Below are 20,253 nucleotides of genomic sequence, written 5' to 3' on the forward strand. Positions count from 1 at the left end.
TGGGTCGGGTCCATCAACAACATGTCACCACAAAGAAGAGGGATGCACGCAGAATGCAACTCTACAGCTGCATATAATACACGCACGGGTCACATTGCCTCATGCATTTTTACAGAAAAATTACATTGGAATTCAATGTCCTATTGACACAACTAGCTAACTAGGTAAGTGACGCGCAGTCGACCCGCTCCCTTATCATTTTTTCTTCCTCCGACCGACGGTGTCGGTCAGATCTGTAATGGTACACATCATTGAATGTTCTCCCGCCGCGAATCATCATAGACTTCGTAAAATTACTGGGTCGTAAAATGAGGTCAAAACTCATAAGAATCCCTTCCTTCAAAACTACTCTCTACTCCATGAGCCGAGAGGAGTTTTGATTTAAAGCTCCTCCTTGACGCGGTCACCTGCCTTCTGTGCAGCCTCGGAGGCTCTGTGCTTGGCAGAGCTGGCACCCTCGGTAGCGGCGTCGTATGCAGCCTCAGCGTAGCCGGCAGCAGACTTGCCACCCTTCTTGGAGAGAGAGGAGGCGGACGCAGCGGCGGCGTTGGAGCCAGAACTGGCGGACTTGGAGGCAGCACTGGAACCAGATGTAGCAGACTTGGAGGCAAGGCTAGAGGCAGACGAGGCCGACTTCGAAGCGACGCTGGAAGCAGAAGAGATGGACTGGGAAGCGACACTGGCGGCAGAGTAGTAAGAAGACTTGGCCTCCTCACCACCGATACCGGCTTGAACTCTGGCCCAATCGTACCACTGCTTGGCCTGACCGTAAACACTATCGGTGGCTTGAGCATACTGGTTACCGGCAGAAGTAGTGGCTGCACCGTAGGCGGACGAAGCAGAAGAGGCAACGTTGTCACCGGAAAGTCTGGCGCTGTGCTTGCGGGCAAGGGCAACGAGTTCGTTACGCTTGGAACCCTGGGGAACCTTGATGCCGTTCTTGTCGCACCATGCCTTGATGTCGCTGTCGGACCATGAGTTCAGGAGGGCATCAGTCAGGGACTGCTTGGCGTCGGCGGCGGAAGATGAGATTGAAGCAGAGGCAGTAGCAGCCTTGTTGGCAGCGACACGAGAGTTTCTGCGAATGGATGCAATAAGCTTGTCACGAGAGCTGGGCTGAGGAACGGGAATGCCGCGCTCATCGAGCCAAGCCTTGAGATCAGAGTCGGACCAAGACTCATAGAGCCAGTTGCCAGGATAAGCAGCAGTCTCGCCAATCTTGTTGGCAGTGGACTGGTAGCTGGATCGGGCAGTCTGGAGGAGAGAGTCACGAGTGCGGGGAGTTGGGTTAGGAATGCCGTGGTAGTCGAGGAAAGCCTTCAGCTGCGACTCAGTCCAACTGTAGTGATGTTGTCAACGACTTGTGGCCAGCACAGAAAGCGGGGTAAAACTCACGAGTCAAAGACCCAGTCTTGAACAGAGTGGTAAGAATCAGAAGCCTGTTCAGCGGTCTCATACCAGTAACCCTTGACTTGGCTAAGGAGGCTATCCTTGTTCTTCTCAGTACCTTCCTTGACCTTTTGACCTTGAGATGCTAGATATGACTGCATCTGCTTGGTGTCCCAGCTGTTGTATGGCTGGACGACCTTGTCATCCCAGTGGGTCTTGACCAAGTCGACCAGATCCTTACGGTCAGCAGGAGCGGGGTATGGGACATCATGGTCAGAGAGCCACCTCTCGAGCTCAGTCTCATGCCACTTGTTGTAAGCTACACGAGGAACAGTCAGTTGCTGACATGAGTAGAACAGAGACGCGATATGAGTGGACGAGTCGCGCTTTAAGCTAGCTATGTCATGTTTGAAGAACGAGACGTAGACTAGCTTCTGGAGGAACATAAACAAATGACCTACCAGCTTTGCCAAACCAAGTGCTGGCAACAACTCCCTGGGATGCTAATGCGACGACCGCGGCGGTCGCAAGAGAGAACCTCATCTTGATGATTGATTTGAGAGGGACAGTCTAGACTGGGATTATGGACTGTTTGTAGGTGGAAATGGAGTTGCAGGAGATTGATGCAGTTGTAAAATGAAGGACAAGTGAGGTAGAGTAAGGCAATGTAAGCTAAGGTAACGTATAGCTCCTTGCTACGAAGACCATGAATTCCTCGTCATTCGAGTTGTTATGGCGTACACCATGACGTCAGTCTGATGCATTACCCCCGTTCCGCGAACACACATCTTGGATGGGTACGACAGACGAGCCTATTGTCGTCCAGATGGTACATCTATATACGATTCACTTGAGAGTATAAGAAAGAGCAACTATCTGGAAGTAGCAGCTTATACATACTGGTATAGTGGAATAGCCATAGATAGGCCGCGGCTGTGCGGATTTCTCGGACGCAAAATATCTCCGTACGGCGAAACGCTGTCTTGACGTCCATATTGATTCGCATGTTGCGGGGATCGTGTGCCGTAGCGCCAACAACCAATCTCGTCACAACAAGGTACTTGATGGAGTCTTCCTGTCACAAATCAACAGGCTTGACGATAAGATGAGCCGCGAGTGCATGCGTTGCCCGTAAAGTTGTAATGGTCCTTCTTTTTTCGGCAGTAGCCTCACGCAACGCAGAAGCAATTCTCTACTTGCCGCCGATCAACCCACTCGACGAGTAGCTACACCACATAGCGCAGCTGTGCTGGACGGGATGGCATGTTCATCAGTGCTTGCTGGCTTCACCGAGATTATGAAGCGGAAAGAAGTAAAATGCAAACCCCAGCGGCATGGCGCACCGCACACAGCATCCGCGGCGGTTAAGGTACCACTTTGCCGAGTCAAGGTACACGTGGAATTAAAAAAAAAGCATCAGGTAACTTGGGTAAGACAAAGACCCAGTGCAACGACCGAGACTGCTTACATACTATACGTTCCGTATATATGCGCTCGGTACGACATGGAGTCACGAGTGTCAGCGCGGCAATGTTAGGGTATGGCAGGCCGCGATCGTCCTATCTCGCGAGATGTACGATTACACAGCGCTGCATTCTCCGCCCCGAGAACATCCTCCTAGCTGACGTCATGACATGTGCCATAGTAGCACGCGATGTGATTGTATCCCTAGGGATAGAGCAATCATGCCTCTCCAGCTGGCCTCTGATATTTCGCTAAAACACCAGGAATTGCTTTTGAAGACTCACGAAAAGTTTACCGTTTGAGACGTCGATTTCGTTCATCCTAATTTTATTTCCAGGGAACAATGAGGAAATTAGAGATATGCATGCGGCTGATAATTTTCGACACAACATGACATCACACGTACCCTGGACTAAAAGCCACGCTAAGGCATGTCGCGGCTGGGACGTTAAGCTTTTGACGTCGTTGGCTTCTAAGCCTTTGCTGCAGGGCCGATCCTTGTGACGAAGGCGTATTCTTTGAAATGCTCCATTTATGTATTCTGATCATATAACTAAGTCTTCACTCAGTCTCTGATAATTCTTTCCTTCCACTTCACCTTGCTCCTTCGCTTCCATCGTCCTTTAGTAGCATCTCTTTTAACACCACAAGTCTCACAAAAGAGATTGAGAGGCAAGAGCATCTAAACCCGACTATATCCGCCACACCCTCCTCGACATGGCGCCAGTTCTTTTCGGCCTGAACTTGGGCGAGTTCAAATGGAGCAAATTTGGAAACAAGAACATGTGGAACAATGTCTACCATCTCCGACGAACGAAGTTCATCGTCTACCAGTGTGCATTAATATTCTGCGTTATTTCGGAATCTCTGGGCACAGATTGTCTTTCCGATTACGTAGATCAGCAAGAGTTCATCGCCAAGCTCAACAACAACGCTCTCGAGTACAACGACAACTATGTCGGTATTGCCAGTTACAACATCTTCGCCGGTGTTTTCGTTGCTTTTGTTTTCGGTGCGGCTTTCTTCTTTGACTTGATCTGGCCAGAGAGACATGAGGACCGCGGTATCCGGATCGCCTGGAAGGTGTGCTCCGTATTTGCCACCACGGGCTACCTTGCTGCTGCACTGGGCATGACCATTATCACCGCCACAAAGAGCGCCTATGTCACGGGAGTCGGCGCGGACGAGGCATCGCGACTTTTGGAGCAATACTCTAAAGCTAGCGAGACTCCTCTTGTTTACAGACACAACGCACGCGCTGTCACTAGTGTCGTTTTCTCATGGCTCGGCTGGGTCAGCACACTCGCAAGGTAAGCACATGCAAAACCCTGACGCGAATCTTGATCCATACTAACGGACTGCATAGCGCAATCATCTTGATCATTTCCAAGAACCACGATGAGCAGTACGGCCCGTGGTCGTCCCACATCATGGCCGCCCGCAACAGCGACCCTGAAGTGAAGGCTGCTTCGGAGAAGGTAGCCCCTCCACCAATCGGTCCTTCCACTGCCCACCCTATCACCGACACCCTTCCTGCAGCCGGAAGTCAGCCCAAGGAATCGTTTGCGAATGAGTACCCGGAAGCTAACGGCAACACTTCGCATAACCACCCGCAAGCTAGCTTTGAGCAAGCCGAAGGTACCAGGCCTGTCAGCACTGTCTGAGGAGACCAATACTTTGCTTGAACGCAAAACTGGGTCTTTTCAATGCTCTTGTCAAATGCAGTCTCCGGCTCTCCAGTAGGACGACAGAGCAAGAACAGACCTCGACTGCGATCTTATACCTGCACTATGCTATAGTCTTGCGAAGAATTGACGTAAATGACGATTATGATACGACTAAGAAGAAGAAAGAAAGAAAGAACAAAAACACCTCCGAATATTGGTGACAGAACTACATCTGTCTCAGCTTCTTTTCATACAAGTTTGTTTCCTGCGATTGTACTATAGACACAGCGGTTTTGGGTTGTCTGCTGCATTTTCAATATCCTGCTACAGATACAGGGAAGTCGCAGGATTTCATACGGAAGTATTAATACATGCATCGACATGGAGTGGGGTTTAACACGGGAGAAAGTAATGCAAGGGGAGGGAAAGCGACGGTTGGACAAGGCTTTTAGAACCACAAAAAGGATACCCAGTGTTGTCTTTGTTAATACCAGACATGAACTCTTTTTTATCGTCATGTCTTCACCAGGCTTTTCGCGATGACCGTGTTCTGAAAATTAAATTAATTCTTTTTCGACAAGATTCGCTACGAGCCGTCGTCGTGCTTTCGCCACAGAGCAAGCAAGTACAACCGCTCACGAACAACCTTAAAAGCATATAGAGTTTGCTATAGCAAAGCATCCTCACGATTGGGCTCACGGCACCTCGTTAGAAACATTAATTAGGCGGAAAAGAAACGCCACTCATGTCTTAGGTACTGTACCTTGACAGTCTTGGTCAGCACACTTATATATTACCTTTGTTTCCCACATGCCGTGCCGTACAGTCTGTTGTAGGGCAAGGAAGGCGACGGCTGTGCGGTCTATGATACTGCTTCAGACGCGCTCGCAGCCCATGAGCCGTCCGTGTACAGGCCAGAGAAACAATATTACTGCTGCCACTATGATGGTAGCTCACTTCACACCCCGGGCTCTGAAGAGTCATTATCCGCGTCCATCCGCGCCTTCGCCCATTATGGTCCCGCGGTCTTCCATTTGCTTTGACGTTGCATTGAATGCCTGGGGCTTGGGTTTGAGGATCCTCGCGCGCACACGAGCGGGTTGTTTCTCCTGACTCGGTGGGGTGTGTGGCTTATTCGATGTTAAGGTTGCTTACTCGGTGGGTTCGTTGACTTGCTCTGTCCCTCTCGTCACGATATATGTGGTACGATAGGCTGGACTAAACTACTGTAGCTAGTCTGTACGAGAGCGGCCACAGGATGGAGCTTCCTTGGGGGTGGACCCACAGAGAGTGAGAGAGAGAGGTGGGCAGCAGGGTAGAGTATCGTTCGTGGCTTGCTTACTCGTAGTGTATCCGACGACTCGTTCATCGTCATCGTCCCTTGTGGATTTAAGGCCTCTTCTCTTTTGCGTCAACTGCGAGGTACGGCAAAGCAAGGCACAGAATGGCAAGAGAAGACACGGTAAGAGGACGAGTAAGGCCCATACATGATAAATCGACAACCAAACGACTGCTTGTGAAGCAAACCAGAGTAACCCGAATCAGTTTCTCGCGTTGTAGCACTCACTTGTCTGTCCATATTCTACTCACCTTGTATGACTGAACTTATGCGATGATGCGCGGTATGCAAACATGAGTGCACTAGACCTCGAAACCAGCTATGAGGTCAGGATGCAGGTCAAGAGGACACAGGGAAGAGAAGGATATAGCGATGAAAACCTGCCTGTAGTATGCGAATGCGAGACTAGCTAGGTAGTCAATTAGAAGCATAGAGTGTGAGTGAGAGGGCTGAGTATATCATGTAGATTGCCAGTATTACCACCTAGAGCTATAATTGTTTGAGCAGTATGACTGTATCTCCGGGATTGTGCGTAGCTTGCCTCAACAAGAGAAGAACCAAAAAAGCGGACAGGAAGAGACAGAAATGATGCGTAGTCATGCTCCCTTCCCCATATCAATTCTGCTCGAATCCGTTATACTGTCCGCTCACATCCGCATGCACAGTCCAAGATCACATCAGGCAGGGTCGAGGTAAGGCAGGGGTAAGGTCGAGGTAAGGTATGTGACTCGCAATGACTTTTCTTCACTCATCCGCTTCTCCGCGATCCGGGCGGACGAACGGGGAAAGAAAGGGAGAGAAAAGACTACGTATGTTGGGTTCCGAAAGGTCCGGATTATAGAACAAGAGTCTAGAACTGTATGACTTGATGTGGGAAATTGTTTTTGAGCAGTGGGTCTTGTCTTTATAGGCTGGCTGCATCGGGGCATTTGAGAAAACAATAAAGCGGAGTGAAGTGGAAAGCAAGGATATAATATATAATGATGATTTTTCTTTATGTGGTTCAGACTGCCCTCCTTCCCCACCATCTAGTGGACTTGGACTGACTACCTCTACGTCCATTACATTCGTGCCTTCCGCACCAGCATGCTGGCGAAACAACTAGCCAGCTACGACCTCCGCTCTCTGCCAGCCTGACGACACGAAACTTGTGATATCCACTGTTCAAGAAGTCACGAATGGACAACCTTTCGTGACTTGCGCGAATTTGTCGACCTCGCTATACACATCGTTGAGCGCAGAGATAGAGCCAAAGCTCACTACTTTGTGTTATATGTGCCGTGATTTGTATGAGTGATGGTCACGGGGACAGGGAGCAAAGGGTGAAGGACCAATAGTAAATCTAGACTTTTCGTCGGTCGGACATGACACGCACGATGCTTCCTGGACCGGCAATCTCGACGAGCTGGTTTGCGACAATCAGCATTTGTCTCGAGAAAGAGATAATCGTGCTCGCCGTCATCATAGTCAAAAGGAACGGAGGCGCAATGCAGGTGGAGGCAGAGATAGAAACATCAAGGCTTGGACAAAACTCACCTTTTCGTGCCAGCTGAGCAACACGCTCATGGCGTGACCCTGGCTCTCGCCTGTGCTTCGGGATTGCATTTGCGAGAAGCCAGTGGGTTGCGGGGTCATTTGCTTTGGTGTGGGCTTGCTGGATGTGGGTGTCGTTGATGCCATTCCCTTGTAACTGCACACAGTCCCGCTCGCATCAGTACTAGGTCTTCTTATGTTGCAAATTGGCGGGGGTTCATATCATACAGGTACTTCATCAGCACATCGCAGAGCTCGGGGCCACCTTCGGAGCTATATATCCGTTGGAGCATGGGAGTCATGTCTGTTTGTCTGATGGACTGGAGGATTTCTGTGACGGTCTGGAGGTGGATGTCCTGTGATTTCGGGTCATGAGTTAGCAATTGCGACGCCGTGGTACATGGTGTTTCCCCCTGGGCCTCGAGTCGAGATGAATCCCAACGTGCCACTCCCGAGGGCCTCGACAGTATTCCTTGTTGCTCAAGTATTGCGTATGGCGCATTCCTCGCCCTTGCTCTTTCTCTCCATATTGGAGTCTCCGCAAAGTCTCTTTCTGGTATAGCTAGACAAGAATGACACACACCTTTCCCTTGTCGTCGGCTCCGTACGGGGGGTTCTCCAGAGCGCCCTTGAGTGCACCCTCCGAGTCGCCTCCTCTTAGCAGTTGCTTGACCTGGCCAGAAAGCGTCTGGACATCCTCGGTGGCTACGGGCTGGATCCCAGGAGTCAGAGTGGAAAGGTCGAAGTTGGTGGAGCTTTCGGGGTCCAGAGCATCAATGTTGATGGTTCGCCAATTGACTTGAGCCATTGCGGGGTGTTTGTGTGGATGATGTTCCGGCGATGGGTTTGCGAGGATGTGGCTGTGGCGTAAAGCAAGAGTTGGTGTTGAATTTGAATACACAACTGTGGCACGGTGGGTTGGGATCGAGAGTCCACGATGAAGGCAGTACGTCAGCCTACACTTACGGTATACAACAGGCAGGCACTACTGTACCTTCCCTACCGTAAGTACAAGTACAAGTACAAGTACACTTATACACTCTGTGGGCCTGTGCAGCGGTAGGGCTGGACGTGGGGGTTCGTGTGCCAAGTCGGGACACGCGTGGCTGTCTGTCTCAGGGCTGGATATACAGTACTACAGTATATGCACAGTATAAGGTACGTAATCACAGTATAATTGGCAGCACAAAGCCCCGAGTGTTGACGCCGGCTTTAGCCTTTGTTTTGAACATCGTAAATGGTGTAAGTAATGAATGACAGAAACGCGAACACTCATACTGAGTATACACATCTCACCACGTCTGGAGTGCTGAACAACATGTCTCTGGTGCCAACAATTCGGAGATACATGTGCCCAGCCACGACGGAATGAATTGAGACCTCCAGACTCCCATCAAACCGTCCTTTTCGTCTATTGATCCAGGCGCACAATAAACGCGCCGGAATCGCCTCTGCCACGCGACCACAATGGACAGGGTAACGACCTACGACGACGACAACGTGTCCAACTTTTCCGACTTGAGCTCCCTGGGCAGCGCCTCTGACGAATTCGGCCGCAAACTGCTACAGCACACCAGAGATGCTCAGCGCATTAACAATGTCCTGGCCAATCAGCCACATGCCTTTAGGAAAGCGAGGCCGAGTCCGAGGATAGCATTGACCCTCGACAACCTTTCGCAAAGCAACCTCGAATACGCTGGACGAGGTGCGGGTGATGCAGAGGCAGGACGCGACGCGCCCAGTGTCGTCAGCAGTAACGCCTCGGATCCGCCGCTGAATGTACCCAGGGAATGGGGCAGGAAAGGAAAGCGCAGTGCCAGCTGGCTGCGGCGCATACGTCGGGAGGATGGAGTTCCCAATGCTGGAGGACAGGATGATGTTCATCAGTCGCATGCACCAGGTCTGGCCGCTGGCGATCAGAATCTCGACATCGACTGGCTCGCTGCGGCAGATCATCCTGCGTCTCCACTCGGAGCCCCATTAAGACACGTATCTACACCACCGTCTGCGCATCGACAGAACGATGCTCTGGAAAACATTCGAGAATGGGAAGCCGACCAGGACCTTACCGCTGCTTCTTTGTTGGCATCTACTCCAGCTCTGCCGTCGAGGAGCAGGCGCGCAATCGATGAGATCCGTCAATTGGAATTGGAAAGTGTAGAGAAGCGAGCTTCTTCACTTGACCATCAGCCATCTATCTGGGATCAAACGCCATCTGACGCACCACGTAGGCGCACCGTCAGCGAGAGACAGGACACAGCCATCAACGGGCCCGCCGCACCCCTGGCCATGTCGGAAAGCACACGTTCGATTTCGGAGACCACGAGGACTCGAAGACCTCTCTCGTATCGTCAGAGCCTATCACATGACAAAGAAAACAGACCTTTCGGCTCGTCCAGACGTGCCACCAGCCCGCCGAAGGACGCGACCTCCACTGCAGCAGCCAATGCTGTTCAAGCACAGAACATTCCGAGAAGTAACGAAAGGCCGCAAAGTCAGAGACGGGTCGATTCCATGGCATTGCTCAAGAGGCTAGCCAGGGCATCGAGTAATTCGCCGAGTCCGACTTCTGCACGACAGGCTTCGGAAGCTACCATGGCGCAGAAGTCGGACAACTCCCCGACTCCTCAAGAGGCTGACGCGCGGAGGAGTGTAAAGGACCTGACGGACACGATCAAGGGTGACGCAACGCCTCGAAATGAACTCGGGCGAGCGCAGTCTGTGAATGCAAGGCATAGCCGATCTGAACGACCTCCTGCACAAACACCTATAGTGACAGGGGCCTGGGTCGATGCCCCTCGCACCGCGAAACGTATAGCGAACGAAGAGAGAACAACAGAAACGAAACCACGAAGAAGGAGCGAGCCGATTTTGCCCACATCGGCTCTCGCCGCGGTACTAGAAGATATGCGAGAGCATAAGCAACGATCTGACGACGATCCGACACTCGGTGACTCTACCATCGCTTCTCTAGAAGGACTCATGAATCCCGCTGGCGACGATCCAACCATTTCATTTGACGTTCCTGACTCTGTACTTCGAGAATCGCAGCGACAGTCACATGAAAGACGACCGAGTGATGATATAGACGTGAAACCAACGACACAAGCGGAGCGTGATCGGCGACAGGAAGATCTGGCTCTAGAAGCATTAGGAGGCAGACTCGAGTCCGCGCGATCAAGCATTCACGAGGCGAGAAGAGGATTGAGACGAGCGGCTCACCATGTCCACGACATTGACACTTCATCTTTTGTCGCTGGCGACGACGACAACAACAACAACGACTTGTTACCTCTCTCCTCTTCTTCCTCGCAGCAGCATCAACACAGCAACAGCAACGGCTCCAACCACTGCACTCTCTACGGCACGCAATCCAACAGTATCCTCAAAGGCGCGTGGGACGAATACTGGAGCCTATACCTGCACCGGCCCATATCCTCATCTTCTCCTTCCAATCCCACAACCAAAAACAAAAACCGCTCCCGCTTCAAATCCACCCAAAAGACCTACCCCTTCCTCCCCAACCTCCGCCTGACAACCCTCGGCCTCCTCTGTCTTCTCTTCTGGACCTGGCTAGCGACGGAAACAACACTCTGCTCACTTTACTGCCACCCGACGTACGCGCGCACAATGCACGGCTACGGCGTCGATCCGCTTGCGCCGCGCTTTCCGACCGTGCTGCCTAGTCTTGTCGCCAGACCTTTCAGGACGGTGTGGAGGGTTCTGGGCGCCGAAGAGGAGGAGGAAAGATATAACGCCGCTGTCACTGCTGCTGTTCTTCACGGCGCGGGGAAAAGGCGGTCGTGGTTGAGGGGGTTTTCTTTCCTTGCCCCTTTTTCTTCTTCGGCTGTATCTGCAAAGTCTCGAGCTGCCGAGGGAGGAGTAGGGAAAGTCAAGAGGATGAACGCCTGGGACAGCGGACAGAAAGCCTGGGAAGCAGACGAGGACGGAGAGGAGAAAGTCGAGTATTCGTGGGTAAGTAGCGGCAGCGGCAGTGACAGTTCAGTAAGAAGAGGAGGAAGAAACGGCGGGAGAGAAGAAGAGCGGATTCTGGACTCGGAGAGCATGCTCGACGATGAATTCGTTTAGCCACCCAACCCTCCTCTTCGTTTTTGCATGTCTGGAAGACTGTCTACCGCGCCATTTTGGATTCCCAGCGCGGAGAGAGGATAAAGGACGGAGTCTTCGTATTTGGATACGTACCCTAGCTATTTTACATTCCTAGAGCTGAATAGGATCGCAAAAGCCAATAGTATATCATCTTCTTTATTGGGGGTGGTCTGACTGATTATTGGCGATATGATTGGTCTATCAATGGTTGACACCCATATCTCTCTGTCCCTTTTTCCTTTTTGTTTTGGGTGGGTGGTGTAGGGGTTTACATAAACAGAATACCGAACAGAGAAACGAACGAGAGGGAGCAGGAAAAGAAAACATCTTAAAAGCAGAGAAAAGACAATTGGAAAGCTTCTGAGCCGTGAACAATCAGAGAATCGATGATTCGTCTCTCGTTGTATTCTTAGTAGATAGCGAATGGAATAGAGCGTAGTATAGCATATTATAGCACGACAGAACAGAATAGATAATATCAAACTTCTGTCTATCGTCTCAAGATCGAATGCAGGCACGCAGCGAGGCGTATTGAGCAGGCAGAGTGAGATATGGGGGGAGAGAGAGACGAAGAATACCATGATTGATTCGTGAATACGTATACATCGATTACAAAATTTTGTGCAGCTTTCTCGCTCCATCATGTGTCATGTGTCAAAGTCCATCATGCGGAGGTAGTAACAATTCATGTCATTGTGCCCAGCAATTCCTCATAATACATAGAAGATAACAAGCAACACAAAAAGAGGAAGGCACGCTATTGAAGAAGCCTGACATCCTAAGCCCTCTTTCCACTTCAACTCGATCAAAACCCAGTCTTCTCATTCGCCCTGTCGGCTCTCGAGTCCATCTCTTTGTTATGCTGCTTGACATCACTGCTCTGATCCTTGGGGTCCGGAGGCGACTCGCTGAAGATTTTGGGCTGCGCACTGTCTTTGCCCGCCGCCTTCTTGCTGTCCGACTTGCTCTTGTCGGTGCTCTCACTGCTGCTGCTGCTGCTGCTGCTGCTCTCGCTGTTCGACGCAGCGGTCGAAGATGCTGACGGCGACTTGTCGCTCGTGTCTCCCTTTCCGACAGAAGGCGCAGGAGGACCCGGGTGCTCGAGGTCTGACCGCGGGTTCTTGCCCTGGGCTTGAGGGTCTTCGCCCTTTGGGTCGCCTGCGCCTGAGCCGTAGTCTTGGGTTGCCAGGCTGCGAGGGTATGACGTGAAGGTACGTGTTGACAGCCCTGATACTGCTGGTGCTGCAGTGGCAGCGGTGCGGCGCACAAAGAATGGTGCGAGGATGGTGCGTGTCAGAGACATGATCTTTGTGATGTTTAGTCGAGGGGCTGGATTAGAAACGAGATTGGAATCGATTGCTTGATCGATTGTTTGTGTTGGGTTGCTTGTGATTCAGATACGATCGGCTCTCGAATATCGAAGTCGATGGGATGGGATTTTAGTTTCAAACAGGAAGGTGCAGTATTTGGAGGCATAGCGTCTTATGTACTATCACGTACCTTCCCTTACCTACCTACCTACAGTACCTTACCTTGCATGCGTGCATGACGATACATCTCGTAGCTCTCCCCACAAAACGTCATGTTGTCTGTGCTTCTTTCATGCAAAACTGGCGTCTCTAGGACAAACACAGTTGGGGAAGTGGCTTTTGCGAAAACGAGGGATAGGTCTTGGCAGATAACAGAACTGGCCAAGGTATCAGAACGGTGCCAGATGTATTCTGCATGTCCCACAGCCGAGCAACAAGAGAGGGTGGAAAATTGGAAGTAATGAACTAAAAGAAAATAGGATTCCTCATACTCCGACACGGAAATGTCTTCTACCTGCCATCTATGCGACATCCTTCTTGTCTGTCTACTATCTGTGTCGAGTGACCTTTCCCAGGCAAATTCTTTTGCGTACCCAAGACTTGCATCTTCGGGCTAAGAGGCAGCTATAATTCGTAAGGGGAACAGGGCCTACCGTATCGAATTGACTGCATTATGAGACCCGTAACGTGACTTTCTACCGTGTGATCATAGCCTCGCGAGCAGGGCCAGTACCGATCCACTTGACGCCAACACCAGTGAATTCCTCGACAAACTCAATGTACTTCTTGGTGTTCTCAGGAAGCTCTTGGTAGGTCTTGATGCCAGTGGTGCTGGTCTTCCATCCTGGGAAAGTCTTGTAGACAGGCTCGACCTTAGAAAGAGCATCTAGAGTCGCAGGGAACGATGGTAGATCTTGACCGTTGAGCTTGTAGCCGATGCAGACCTTGAGCTCCTCGAATTCGTCAAGGATGTCCAACTTGGTCAGGTTCCAGCAAGTGTAGTGGTTGATGGCGTTGGAGTACTTGATGAGCACAAGATCAAGCCATCCACAACGACGTCTGCGACCGGTGGTGACACCGAATTCGCGGCCAACTTCTTGTAGCGTCTCGCCGACCTTGTTCAGCTGCTCAGTCGGGAAAGGTCCACCGCCAACTCTGGTCTGGTATGCTTTTATTACACCAATTACTTCCTTGAGCTTGAAGGGTGAGATGGCAAGGCCAGTGAAGACGCCACCGATACCAGTGTTGGAAGAGGTGACCATGGGGTAAGTGCCCCAATCGATGTCCAGAAGGAGAGCGTTGGCACCCTCAATGAGCATAGGGGTGTTGTTTTGCTCTGCGCTCTGGACGAGAGGGACCTGGTCGATGACATACTGGGCCAGACGAGGACGCCATTCGTCGTACCTCTTGATCTCGGCCTCGACATCATACTGCAAGAGATCGCCGAAGCGCTTCTTGTAGGCTGTTGCCATGGACCTCAACTTGGCGTCCATGTGCTCCTTGTCGAAGATCTCACCGACACGAAGACCGGATCGCGCGGCCTTGTTCTGGTAGCATGGGCCGATACCCTTCTTGGTGGTGCCGACGGCCTTACCGCCGAGCTCGACCTCCTCGAGTCCATCGACCAAAGCGTGAAGCTCGAAAAGGGCGTGGGCGCGGTCGCTGATGAAGATGCGGTCCTTTGTGCTCAAGCCATGCATTTCCAGCTGCTCGAGTTCGTGGAAGAACTGAGGAACACTGACGACGCAGGCGCTGCCAATGAGGTTTGTTGAGTCCGGGTTGATCAGGCCAGAGGGCAAGATATGGAAGTCATAGGTGACCTTGTCGACGACAATGGTGTGACCAGCATTGTGACCACCAGCCGAACGAGCAATGATCTGGAATTGGCGCGAAAGAATGTCGACGAGCTTTCCCTTGCCTATTCAGTAGAGTCCCAGTCAGCCAGTGTTCAATCTCGCGGAGCAATTTAAACAGAGCCCCGCCAGTCTGGTCCATGGATGGCGGTGTGCTCCGTTCGCTGCTTTGCCATCCAAACATAGACAGACATGCACACAAACGTACATGCATGCATGTAGGAGTGCGCTCAAAACAACAAAACTCACCCTCGTCGCCAAACTGCGCTCCCAACACGACCGTCGTCATGACGCCGTGTGACTAACTTCAGGAATCAAAAAAAGATGATCCTCACCCCACAGAGGAAAGAGATTCCGACTCTAGAACAATCTCTCTTTCAAATTCCCCTCTCTTTTTCAGAGTGAAGGTAAAAGAGAGAAAAGAAATCCAAAATAAAAAAGAACAACTCACGAAAGAGATTCTTGTTTCTTTTGAATGGAATTGAGACTCGGTTAAGTGCTGGTTTCAACCAATCGACGGAAACCGAAAAGAGAAAGGAAAGGAGGGGCAGCGGGAGCCTGGGCGGCCGGGACGACTTTCCCTTATGACTGTTTCTCAGAGGCTTTGCTGTGACTGCACAAATACGCTATACTGAATCGTACTGCTGTACGCAATTCTTCCCGCTTGGCCAGCTTTCGGGATCACATCGGCGAACGCGGGGGACGATCAATCCTCACTGCCCACTCTGTCTTCCTCCCTGGGTGGGGAATAAACATAAAAAGAGTGTTAATTGCGTGCTGCTGCTAAAGCGGGACGGGAGTTGTTTCGGCCGTGGGTTTAGCAAACTCGCCAGAACGCAATTGTGTAGCGCACGTTCCATTTCTGTCTCCATAGATTGGTGATAGCCAAGGTGAATGGACTGTTTGTATGTAATGACTTGAAGTGACAATTACCTTACTGAATCGTCATTGGCTTGCTGGGAATGAGTGAGGCAGGCAGGATTGGTAGCTAAGGGATGCGGATCACGAGGAGTAAGCGAGAGTCAGGTAAGAAATCTCAAGCAAGTGGTGAATGTCATTGTGACTGTGACGATGAGACAGGAACAACAACATCACTGCTTCTTGTCCGCAGCTTGTTCGACAGCCTCCTCAAAGTCCTTGAGAAACATCCACTTTGCCCTCTCCGCCACTCCCTTCTCGAACCAGTCATTCGCGCTCTTGGGATATACATCGATCACACCCGACAAGCTATCATCATGAGCCAGGACAACAAAAACATTCTCAGCAGCGTCGAATTCCTGTAATCCTGCGATTGTCCAATTGCATACCTCTAAATCGTACGCAAAGGACTCTGTACAGTTATAGAACGGCTTCGTTGCACTCTTGTCGTAGTGTGCTTCTTGGAGCAAATGACCGGGACACGGATTGAATTTTGGCAATGGTGATGGCGACAGATTGGCAGGCAGAGGTAGGTATTCGGATGGCCTGATCTCGCCTCCGTGATGGGATGCGTCTCCGCCCATGATAATGAAAGTGTCTGCTGTCGTCCTCGCCAGTCCACATATGTGAGCCTGAGCATGACCAGGGGTGTCAAGTAAGTAGAAGGATCCGTCGCCAAAGTAGTCGTAGGCATTGAAGCGTCCGACTTTCCGACCTGTGCCTACGCTTGCTATGTCGACTTCTCGCACGTCGCGGTCTTCAAAGTCTTGTTGTAGAAGAGGCGAGTTTTTGTTCTGAGGATACCCGGGTAGATGAGCCTTTTTGAACCCGGGTCCCACTATAAGCTGAGTGCTGGACGGGAACGTCCCTGCTAGATCTCCCAAGTGGTCCCAGTGGTCTTTCCAACTATGGTCAGTGTACGCACGTTCAGTGTGATTAGATAGGTAAGTAAGACTCACGATGACTCCAGACGACTGCATCAATGGCACCGCTCTTTACGTTGATACCATCTTCTTGTAATATAGAAGCTACGTTCTTTTTGGCACCTATATCCCACTCCATCTTCTTGAATTTCTCCACCAGCACAGGAGAATAGTTCTCCCAGTCAGGTCGAACTCCCAGGTCAAACAGTATCCGTTTGCCGGACGAGTGCTGGATGAAGAACGAGTATGTAGGTCCTGTCATTCGATCCTTTCCTTTGTAATGAGGACCGAGGAATGGGTCCATGGGAATGTTGACCCATGATGTGCTACAAGAATGAGGACTCGGGACAGTAGAGATACGATGAGATGGTACTTACCTGTCGATTATAGAGACTTTGACAATGCTGTCAGACTGAGGAATATTTAGCAAGGGTGCTGTCTCTGGTGGTACCAGGTGACCCTGAGCCATCTTATGATTAATTGCGTCTCGAATGGCCTTTATATGTATAGTTATTGTCTATGTATGAAAATGCATTAATGGCAATAGGCGATAAGTAAGAGTGTAGATAACGATTAAACTTGAACAACTCAGCAGGAGAATCGGCAGATACTGTAACTGCTTACATGCATGACAATCATTCGAAAATCAAACAATAGAGATATAGTTTCAACAGCCGCGGCCTCTATGCGTTAATCACGTCAAGATGATTTGATCCCATTACTTTCTTCAACACCGTCCCATGATCTGAGTGGACTATATCAGAGCTACCTCATAAGCATCGGGGTATGTGCTGCCCGCCTTTGGTGATGCAGACGTCATCGGCGTTTGACACGGAGTTGGCCTGTGGTTGTGATGCACCGCATTGACGATTTCTCAAGACTTTTGCAATTCGCCTAGTTCGTCGGCCGTTCAATTTGTTTGCGGCTTGCAGGATCTCCGAGGACAACCTTTTCCAAGACACCAACAGAAACGATGTTGTTGTCCTCTAGACTATTATACCTTCGGTCAAACATGTAGACCATGCATGAAATGCTGGTCGCAGCAGACTTCCAGCCGAGGACGATCGGAACGCATGTTTCGCAAATATGTCTTGCGATGCAGAATTGTGTAAGCCTGTAGTCTTCGACGCTGGTTCGGAACGTTCCCTGGCGAAGTTTCTTTCGTTATTCGTCTCTCAATATAGCACATCAATCCCCCGCCAAGACAGCAGCAGGTCTATTTCATGTACCTGCTGCAACTGCGTCTCCTTTTCACTGCGATGGATTCACGGTATACGTCTTTTTGGCGCAGAAGAAAATTACTCGCTCACAATTAAGCCGGAGCACCTTCTTGAGTGTCGACTCGAAAGGGTCGTCATGGGTGGAAGGGGCTTGACTATGTTTGGACGAACAGTCTCTGTCGTGTTCCTTGAGGTATTGAAGCAAGATTATCGTCTTGTTGTTGTGTTTTGTATGCGTTTGTATGTCGTCGTAGACCACCTGTGGGCCATCGAATTTGAAGCTAGCTTGGTCGTGGGCGTCTATGGCAAAGCTTCAGTGTTCAGTCGGTTGCAGCCAGAGCATGTTTCCGAACAAATATCTGCGACCGATTTATAATGCCGCTCGGGGCGATTGTTGTGAATTCTAGTTGACTGGATGTGTCGATCTTTGTCTAGAATGCGCCTACAGATTACTTCAAGACGGTATTGGCGCCACGTGCAGCCAAATATTCCTGGACTTGAGTAGTGCTGAGGGTCTTGAGGACAGCATAAATTTCGCTGTTGTGATATCTCAAACCTGTCTTGGGATCTTGATAGGGAGCAGGAAGACCGGTAAGATCGCAGTATTTGAGCTTCGGCTTGAAGCTAGGCGCGGCGGCAATGCTGGTGTATGTATACGAAGGAACAGTGAACGTCTGCTGCGGCTGCATTTGGGCCTGAGTCTGCTGGTTCTGCTGCATGTTCTTTTCTAGCACGGCGCGCGACAGATCATTCGCGTTCACAGCGTTGGCGTCGGCAGGCAGAGGAGTGGTCGCGCCGCTGTTGTTCTGAGTCGCCAGGAGAGATTGCTCCTTGCGCTGAGCCTCGGAGATGACTTGCTTGAGTGTCTTGTTTCGTCGCTGTGGCGGCTTCCAATTGGGGTTGCGAAAGGGCTTGTGGATCTTGTGCATGTCCAGCTTGTCGAGGAGAGCCATGTGCGTGTTTTCATCTGAGGCCGTGGTGATGGGCGCCATCTTGATTCGGATAGGCGAATCTAGGACGGACGAACGATGACAGGGAGCTTTGTCGTGTATGAAGGAGTAAGGTAGTATAGGATGCAGATTTTACCCTAATGTGATGATTCAGAAGTGATATCAGTAGCTGCGCGTACCTTCCTAGTTCCGACAAGCTACAGAGTTACTGCACAGTCAGACCGTATGGCAGGCACACAGTGGAAGAGACCCCAGATTCCTTGGCGTCGACTTCACGCTCTGTCAACTCTGCGGTCTGGTCTCTGGGGTTCCCTTTGCCCTTTGGCGTGAGATTAAAGTGTAAGACCAGTGTGACAGAGTGGGAGTGGTAGTAGTAGACGCTCTGCCCTGAGCCAGGTTGCTGATTGTAAGTAGGTACCTTTGTACCGTAACGTAAGTGTTGCTGTTTCTTGGGTTCAGGTTGTCACTTACAGCAAAGGTACTACTGTACCTTCCACCACAAGTCTTGGAGCCATCTTGTCGCCTTCCTATCTTACTATCAGTTCATTGCTACCTACCTAATCCACTTTACCTAATCCACTTCGATCTACTTGTCCTTTGTTCTTCCCTCTATACAACAACAACAACAACAATAACAAGCGCAAATATGAAGATCCTCTACATGGGAGTATGCATTGCCCCCTCATCTTTCACTCCACTCCCATAACCAGTGACCGCTTTTGTTATAACACAATGCCACGTGCTGACCATACCATCTTTAGATTCTGAAGAACGAGGAGAAGCCGGCTGTTGAGTTGTGCGCCGAGCGAGACTTGACCAGCTACTCGCGATTCACTCGCACCAGGTAATCCAAGCGCCAATCGAGAGACATTACAATAAACATCCCAGTCTAACCATGTCGCTTGTTCCCCTGAGCAGTGTTGGCGAATTCATGTCACTCTTCAGCAAGACGGTAGCCGAGCGCACGAGACCAGGCGCCCGCCAGGACGTCGAGGAACAGTCCTACACCTTCCACGCCTACGGCCGCAGCGAAGGCGTGGCAGGCATCATCATCACCGACCAAGAATACCCAGCTCTGGTCGCCCATCAACTTCTCTCCAAGATCCTCGACGAGTTCCTTGCACGCTACCCACGTTCCGCTTTCGCAAACTCAAACGCAGAGTTACCCTTCCCTCAGTTGAAGGAGTATATCGTCAAATACCAGGATCCTCACGCTGCCGACAGCATCATGAAGATCCAGAAGGAGTTGGATGAGACCAAGATTGTCCTGCACAAGACCATCGAGAGTGTCTTGGAGAGGGGTGAGAAGATTGATAGTCTGGTGGCCAAGAGTGATAGTCTGAGTAACCAGAGCAAGATGTTCTACACTCAGGTATGCATTTGTTTTTCTCCTTTTTGGTCCTGTCGTCGAGGGCCAGGATGTGAAGAGGCGCAGTTTCGCTAACAATCATTGTCACAGGCCAAGAAACAGAACTCATGCTGCATTGTTATGTAACGCTTTACGAATCAAATAATACCCTGTGTCTTTTTTCCTGCTCGACCCCTACATTGACTTGAAACATACCCTCGTGATGCTC

General features: G+C 50.7%; 8 protein-coding genes across 8 annotated transcripts; 3 read left to right on the plus strand and 5 right to left on the minus strand.

Moving 5' to 3' along the window:
* Positions 1-381: 381 nt before the first annotated feature.
* AAFC00_006753 (uncharacterized protein) lies at positions 382-1,932 on the minus strand (the record flags this gene model as incomplete). Its single annotated transcript, XM_069346752.1, has 3 exons — positions 382-1,339; positions 1,396-1,708; positions 1,851-1,932. The coding sequence occupies 3 exons, from the start codon at positions 1,930-1,932 to the stop codon at positions 382-384; spliced, it is 1,353 nt and encodes a 450-aa protein (XP_069199631.1).
* A 1,638-nt stretch (positions 1,933-3,570) lies between these two features.
* AAFC00_006754 (uncharacterized protein) lies at positions 3,571-4,517 on the plus strand (the record flags this gene model as incomplete). The annotated part of the gene is made up of 2 exons (XM_069346753.1): positions 3,571-4,163; positions 4,220-4,517. The coding sequence occupies 2 exons, from the start codon at positions 3,571-3,573 to the stop codon at positions 4,515-4,517; spliced, it is 891 nt and encodes a 296-aa protein (XP_069199632.1).
* Positions 4,518-7,201: 2,684 nt separating this feature from the next.
* AAFC00_006755 (uncharacterized protein) lies at positions 7,202-8,200 on the minus strand (the record flags this gene model as incomplete). The annotated part of the gene is made up of 4 exons (XM_069346754.1): positions 7,202-7,264; positions 7,396-7,549; positions 7,621-7,748; positions 7,976-8,200. The coding sequence occupies 4 exons, from the start codon at positions 8,198-8,200 to the stop codon at positions 7,202-7,204; spliced, it is 570 nt and encodes a 189-aa protein (XP_069199633.1).
* A 659-nt stretch (positions 8,201-8,859) lies between these two features.
* On the plus strand, positions 8,860-11,481 carry AAFC00_006756 (uncharacterized protein; the record flags this gene model as incomplete). The annotated part of the gene is made up of 1 exon (XM_069346757.1): positions 8,860-11,481. The coding sequence occupies one exon, from the start codon at positions 8,860-8,862 to the stop codon at positions 11,479-11,481; it is 2,622 nt and encodes an 873-aa protein (XP_069199634.1).
* A 2,026-nt stretch (positions 11,482-13,507) lies between these two features.
* AAFC00_006757 (uncharacterized protein) lies at positions 13,508-14,954 on the minus strand (the record flags this gene model as incomplete). The annotated part of the gene is made up of 2 exons (XM_069346758.1): positions 13,508-14,730; positions 14,915-14,954. 2 exons carry the CDS (start codon positions 14,952-14,954, stop codon positions 13,508-13,510), a joined length of 1,263 nt encoding a protein of 420 aa, XP_069199635.1.
* Positions 14,955-15,756: 802 nt separating this feature from the next.
* Positions 15,757-16,975, minus strand: AAFC00_006758 (uncharacterized protein; the record flags this gene model as incomplete). Its single annotated transcript, XM_069346759.1, has 3 exons — positions 15,757-16,481; positions 16,543-16,832; positions 16,884-16,975. 3 exons carry the CDS (start codon positions 16,973-16,975, stop codon positions 15,757-15,759), a joined length of 1,107 nt encoding a protein of 368 aa, XP_069199636.1.
* A 1,200-nt stretch (positions 16,976-18,175) lies between these two features.
* Positions 18,176-18,718, minus strand: AAFC00_006759 (uncharacterized protein; the record flags this gene model as incomplete). The annotated part of the gene is made up of 1 exon (XM_069346760.1): positions 18,176-18,718. One exon carries the CDS (start codon positions 18,716-18,718, stop codon positions 18,176-18,178), a length of 543 nt encoding a protein of 180 aa, XP_069199637.1.
* Positions 18,719-19,322: 604 nt separating this feature from the next.
* AAFC00_006760 (uncharacterized protein) lies at positions 19,323-20,171 on the plus strand (the record flags this gene model as incomplete). The annotated part of the gene is made up of 4 exons (XM_069346761.1): positions 19,323-19,343; positions 19,438-19,520; positions 19,595-20,048; positions 20,136-20,171. 4 exons carry the CDS (start codon positions 19,323-19,325, stop codon positions 20,169-20,171), a joined length of 594 nt encoding a protein of 197 aa, XP_069199638.1.
* Between the last annotated feature and the right edge of the window lie 82 nt (positions 20,172-20,253).

The sequence above is a fragment of the Neodothiora populina genome, assembly GCF_041146345.1.
Source record: "Neodothiora populina strain CPC 39397 chromosome Unknown canker_contig_8, whole genome shotgun sequence".
Lineage (NCBI taxonomy): Eukaryota > Fungi > Ascomycota > Dothideomycetes > Dothideales > Dothioraceae > Neodothiora > Neodothiora populina.